The following is a 6,110-nucleotide window of genomic DNA, read 5'->3' on the forward strand; positions in this document are numbered from 1 at the left end:
ATGCTCTCAAATCTGGGTATAAATCTGTATCCCCTTACTGTCTAGATTTGGGAACTCAGGGCTTTGTTCCCCATAATTAGTAAGTGATGCTAGCTTTCCCCAAATTGTAGGTCACCCATTGACCTTTTTTTTTTTTTTGAGTTAGAATCTCACTCTGTCGCCCAGACTGGAGTGCAGTGGCCACTCCCAGCCACCGCAGCCTCGACCTGCTGGGCTCCGGCCATCCTTCCGCCTCAGCCTTCCAAGTAGCTGGAACTACAGGCGCGCGCTACCACGCCTGGCTAATTTTGATTTATTATAGAGATGAGGGCTCGCCAAGTTGCCCAGGCAAGTCTCGAACCCACGGGCTCAGGCAATCCACTCACCTCAGCCTCCCAAAGGCGCGGGATTACAGGCTGAGCCACCAAGCCTGGCTCACCCAGTGACTTAAGTTCTCTAGCAAATCCCGTTTGACTAGGCTTATTCAGAGTACCATTGGTTTTATTTAAAGAGAACCTTGCTTAGTGGAAATGAAACCAAATATTTAAAACCCATTTTTGGTGAAGCACAGAAAACAGCCTCACTAATTATATTCATTTTCTCTCCAGGTTAAAGGAATTGAATCAGGTGAATGATCTAGTGGAGGTAGTAGGAATTCTGCTTCAGCAGATTCAAAGGGGGGATGTGGGCACTAGGATCTAGGTGTTGACTTACCTTCTTGGGCTAAGCCTGTGGTAGGGGAAAGGGGTTTTAGACAGACATTGCCCTCAGCTTTGAGTAGGCTGTTGTTTACTCCCCATCCTCTACCAGATACCTCCTTCCCATGAGGAACAAGGCCAGTAAGCGTAAAACTCCTGTGATGAAGAAGACCCTGAATCCCCACTACAACCATACATTTGTCTACAATGGTGTAAGGCTGGAAGATCTACAACACATGTGTCTGGAACTGACTGTGTGGGACCGGGAGCCCCTGGCCAGCAATGACTTCCTAGGAGGGATCAGGCTGGGTGTTGGCACTGGTGAGAGCCTCTTCCCCATCCTCATTTTCTGAAAGGCCTCTTGTCTGTTTCACTTGCAATACCAGCCCCCTCCCTCCAAAGCTCCTTTATGAGAATTGTCACCTTTCCTTTCAGTTAACATTCAACAAATATTTATTGAGGGCCTACTATGTGCCAGGCCTAAAGGAAGGCCGAGCTATTGTAGTTATATGAGCAAATATCATGTCTTACTATTATATGTGCTGATAAAAGTGACCTTGATTGTCAGGAACTTGATCATCTTCCCAGCAAAATATCTACAAAGCTCCCTATATGTCTGTACCTATACTTTCCATCTTCCATTCTGTTAATAATGAAAGAAGGGTCTTGGTTAGCAAAAGCCAAGCTGTCTCCAAGTGTTCTGGATCACCTCTTCCTCTTCCTAACACCTCACTTCTGTAATCTCCATCTCTCAGTTTCATTCTTCCTACCTACTGGAGGTGAATACATATATGCTCTAGTATTTCCAATCTTAATAAACACAAATAAACCTTCCCTTGACTGCATGTCTCTCCTCTAATTTCTTAAAAGTAATTGTCTTCCTTTCCTCACCTCTCCTTTAGTCCTCAATCCACTGTGACCTGGTTTCTTTCCCACCACTCTGCTGAGCAATTGCTTTTGCCAAAATGGTGTTCTCATCTCACTAGAATTTTCAGTACTATTTAACATAGTGGACCACTCTCCTTTTCTTGAAATGCTGAGCTTCTGTTGACACTATACTCTAGTTCCCTTTTAACTCACTGCTCATCCCTTCTCAGTTTTCTGTGTAGGCTCCTCATTCTCTACCCAAACTCCAGATGTTGGTGCTTCTTAGGTCTTGGTCTCGGATCCTCTTCTCTGCTCCCTCCATGGTCTCTGTATTCCCATGGCCTTACATACTGCTTTTATATTAATAACCCACACAAAGCATTTAACACAAAGAATCTTGAGTGATGACACTTCATGTCAGTTCCCTGTTAAAACCCCTCAGTAGCTTCCTATTGTACTTAGAAAAGAATCCAAAGTTCTTACCATACCTACAGGCCTCTATAACTGGGTTTACTGTTCCTTTATGATCTATCTCATATCACTCTCCTGTTTGGCACTGTACTCCTACCATGATGACTTTCTGCTCTTCTGATTTACCAAGCCCATTCCCACGTCAGAACCTTTGTAATTATTGTTCTCTCTGTCTGGAAAGGTCTTGACTCAAAAGTCTCCTTCTTACAGAAGAGGTAAGAGTCCCTCAGACACTGCATCTGCATAGTAGGTCCTGGTCCAGGCACTACAAATCACCCTGTTTATTTACTTCATAATGTTGATCTCATGATCTGAAATACTTCTGTTGGTTTGCTTATATATTTTCTGTCTTCTGTCTTCAAACAAAAGCTGCCTGAGGGCAGGGGTTTTTCTGTTTTGTTCATTACCATCTTCAGAGCCTAGGAGAGTATTTGGCACACATTAGGCCCTCAATAAATGTTGCTTGAATGAATGAGTGACTGTACAGGAAAATAAAAATAAGGTCACATACAATCCTGACTTTGGGCTTGGAGTCTGCATCTAGAGAAAAAGGTGTTCGGCTTAAAAAAAATTCAGTTGGCAATAACTGAAGGGCAGTAGCTCTGACATGAGGTGTGAGACACTAGAGCTCTGTAACAGCCTCAGAATAAGAAGTTTCTAGCAGACTGTGTGCCATTTGGAGCCCGATTTTATCAACCTGAAGTATCTTGATAGACTCTCGGGAGCGCAGAAATATCTGTGCAAGGATCAACAGGGAGCATTTCCTAGACTGCTGTCCCCACCAGTCCATCTTCGTAGCACACTGTCTTTTATGGGGCAGCTACCCCATAAAACCCATCTGTACAACACATCTTCCCTGATGAGCTGAGGACCAGGGCTCCTGTTCAGCCTCCTCTGGTGTTTCTCCTCAGGGATCAGTAATGGGGAAGTGGTGGATTGGATGGACTCGACTGGGGAAGAAGTGAACCTGTGGCAGAAGATGCGACAGTACCCAGGGTCTTGGGCAGAAGGGACTCTGCAACTCCGTTCCTCGATGGCCAAGCAGAAGTTGGGTTTATGAGTCCCTGTCCTCCTCTGAAGGTCCGGCCTTGGCCAGGGCAAGTCAGAGGAAGCGAAGAAACCAAGAGCAAAGATATATAATTTAATGTGTATGTGTTGTGTATGTGTGTACAAACATGTATTTCTGCAAATCTTATTATGCTAGCTAGAGTGATACAGACTTATTCCCCCTTTTAAAGCAGACTCAAGAATAACAGTCTCTTCAAAATGTTTTTTTGAAAATTTATGCATAATCTATTTTTAGAGTTCATTCTTATATCTTTATGAGGTCTGATTAACTTAAAAGAACCTTTTAAAACAACTCTTTATCTTCTGTCTTGCTGTCCTTGTTCCTACTTCCCCAGGAAGCCCTGGCTACCTTTGGCATTAGTAACAGTCTGTGTTTCAAGATGTGCCTGATGTGAGGCCAAGGCTCTGGGAAGCGAGGTTGGGTTTCTAGAGACAGAGGAATATAGGAGACAGGTGAATGGTTTCTCTCTTTCCTCCCAAATTATGCTTTTAACTTATTTTCTACCCTGATAAATTTCTGGAACTTGGCTTTTAACTATGCTTGTTTTTAATCAATTTCCATTTTGCATGGGTCTAATCCTTTTCTTTGAAATGCTAAGAAAATTCTCCAGCTTTTTCCAGTTCTTGACACCTTTACTAGACCTTTGGAGGACCCTTATAATAGAGTCACTTTAGAAAAGCACTTTAATTAGATAATGGCCTTTTGACTAGGTCATGAACATGCTCAGTGAGAACTTCTAGCTGATCCCAGAGGATATGAGTAATTGAGGGTAAAATGTCTCACAGCCTAGCTGAATTCTCTGCATTTTAAACTGGTAACAACAGTTGTTGAAGAGAGAGTGCCTCATTTCTCTAATGAATGAAAAGACATTTTCACTCTCATGTACCACATCTGTCTCAGTTTTTGTGTCTGGGCTGTGTTGCTACACAGAATGTGGTCTACATGCCACTGTGTCAGCCGGAAGAAACAAGTATTGTCTAAACTGGCCCACTGTTTCTCCAGGCTGAGGACTGCTAGGGTTCCATGAAAATGTAGATGGAGAATTTTCCAGAATCTCTGACTTCCTGCCTGGTGAGGTTTCAGTTCCTATTTTTGCTATTGTTTCCTAAATTTGACCTATATATAACATGGGTGTGGTGTGTTGAGGCTCTGGTGAGCTAAGTTTCATTTTCTGGTACTCACTGATCCAAATAGACCTTTTTATTCTCACAAGTTTATTGACACAAAGTTGTATGTGGAAGGAGTCTTTATCAAGAGAAGAACTCTCTTTCAGTAGAGTCAGCTTCTAGCTGATTTCCTGTAAGGCCACTGGATTGAGGGCAGATACAGTGGTTTCTATTGTGTGTGAATTTAATGGAGGAACGTTTTTAAAAAGATGTATCTGGTATGAATTGATATTGTAATGGAAGGTGTAACTTGGGATCCTGGGCTGTAACTTGCTCTTTTGTTTCCCACCCCTTGACATGTATGTGTGCTTCAATAAAGCTTTCTCACTTGTCAAATGTTTGCATTTGTTAGTTCTGTAGATGCTTCTGTCTCTGATGTCCTGACTTACTGTTGCTTTTCCTGTGGCTTGAAGGGTAAGAACCAAAGTGATAAATGCTCTTCCATAGCTATCGTGTGTTGACTTGAAGAAAATTTGCCTTTCCCCACGTTGCTGCCTGATACCTTCACTGAGCTCTAATTGCTTAACCTCTGTGTTTGGTATCTAAGAAGAGAACTAAGAACCCATCTTAAAAGAGGCATTGCTTTTCTCTCTCTCATGTACCAAGAGAACTCCTTCTTTAGTTTTGTAGACCCTCCTGCATTGGAGGAAGGAGAAAAGTGTTCATACAGGAGGTGAGGGCAAACATTCCATGTGATAAGCACTTCTATTAGGATCCTTCCATTTCTCTGGGAGGTGGGAACTTTTTCCTTCACTCCTACTACTGTTTATTTAGTTTTGAGAGGGAAATAACACAGATGCCAAGTGTAACCCTTCTCAGAAATAAGGTTCTGGGTTTCTAGATAGAGCCCAAGTGATTCTTGATCTCTTGTGCAAACAGGTGTTAATATATATCAAATGCCTTTTTTTGTATAAGACTTCATATATAATTTATTTAATTTCTCCAACAATCTTATAAAGTAGGCAATCTTCCCTTTTTACAGATGAAGAAACTCAAGCCCACTTTTACATGACAGAGTTGAGATTTTAATCAATGTCTGACTCTGCTGCCTCCTGTGAGAATATGTGTGTTATGGGTGAAGAGTCAAAGAAATGACTCATCTTTTCTGAACAATCTTAAACAAATAAGTTTAATTTACAAAGTAGGACAATCAGAATGCTTTGGATATTAACTAGCCAGCTTAGTGACCACATTGTGTGTGTGTGTGACAGAGAGAGAGAGAGAGAGAGAGAGAGAGAGAGAGAGAACATGCTAGGCATAAGAGAGAAGTGGGGGCAGAAATAAGAAGAGTGAGTGAGAGAAAATATGTACAGGGTTAGGGTTGGGCTAGCCCTTTTGGGTCTGGCTATGGACCTGATTCTTCTGCTACTTTAGGAGTTGAGATTTCTCCGGTCATCATCTACAAAGGACTACAAAGGAGATTACAGTAAAACTTTACCTAAAGAAGCAAGATTGACCTGCCTTGACTATTCAAAGTGAAACAGAACGAAAGCTCCTCGGTTGTTTTAAACTCGAGGAGTATTTATATGCAAGAGTCATGACCGGTGAAAACTCTGTTCTGGAGGTAGTGTACCTTCTACGTTCAGGTCTCTGACCTGATAGTATGTCTTGGCTTATTCTGGAAGTGTTGTGATAAAGACAAGGAAGGGTACTCATCATGTGCGGTATGTAGTCTTTGCCTTTGGAACCAAAAACTTGCTCTGACCAGAGACTTTCCCATATGAACTCATTGTGTTTTGCCTTCTGCCTAAAACTTGCCTCCTGCCTTTCATAACTCTTCTATTTCCCTGGAGGGCAGTGGGAGAAGGGAACTTTTAGCTCCAAGTTTGGTCATTTCTTCCATGTCCCATTCTACTCAGC

At 42.3% G+C, this 6,110-nt stretch overlaps 1 protein-coding gene across 1 annotated transcript in view; it reads left to right on the forward strand.

The window, feature by feature from the left end:
• Window positions 1-3,171, forward strand: part of SYTL4 (synaptotagmin like 4) — a 31,307-nt gene extending 28,136 nt beyond the window's left edge. The window contains exons 15-16 of the mRNA XM_008063674.2: window positions 790-998; window positions 2,927-3,171. Coding sequence (XP_008061865.1) covers window positions 790-998; window positions 2,927-3,075 — 358 coding nt within the window. The 3' untranslated portion in view covers window positions 3,076-3,171. The remainder of the gene's footprint in view (window positions 1-789; window positions 999-2,926) is intronic.
• Window positions 3,172-6,110: the final 2,939 nt, after the last annotated feature.

This window comes from Carlito syrichta, unplaced genomic scaffold, assembly GCF_000164805.1.
Source record: "Carlito syrichta isolate Samal-C Ts95f unplaced genomic scaffold, Tarsius_syrichta-2.0.1 Scaffold306989, whole genome shotgun sequence".
Taxonomy (NCBI): domain Eukaryota; kingdom Metazoa; phylum Chordata; class Mammalia; order Primates; family Tarsiidae; genus Carlito; species Carlito syrichta.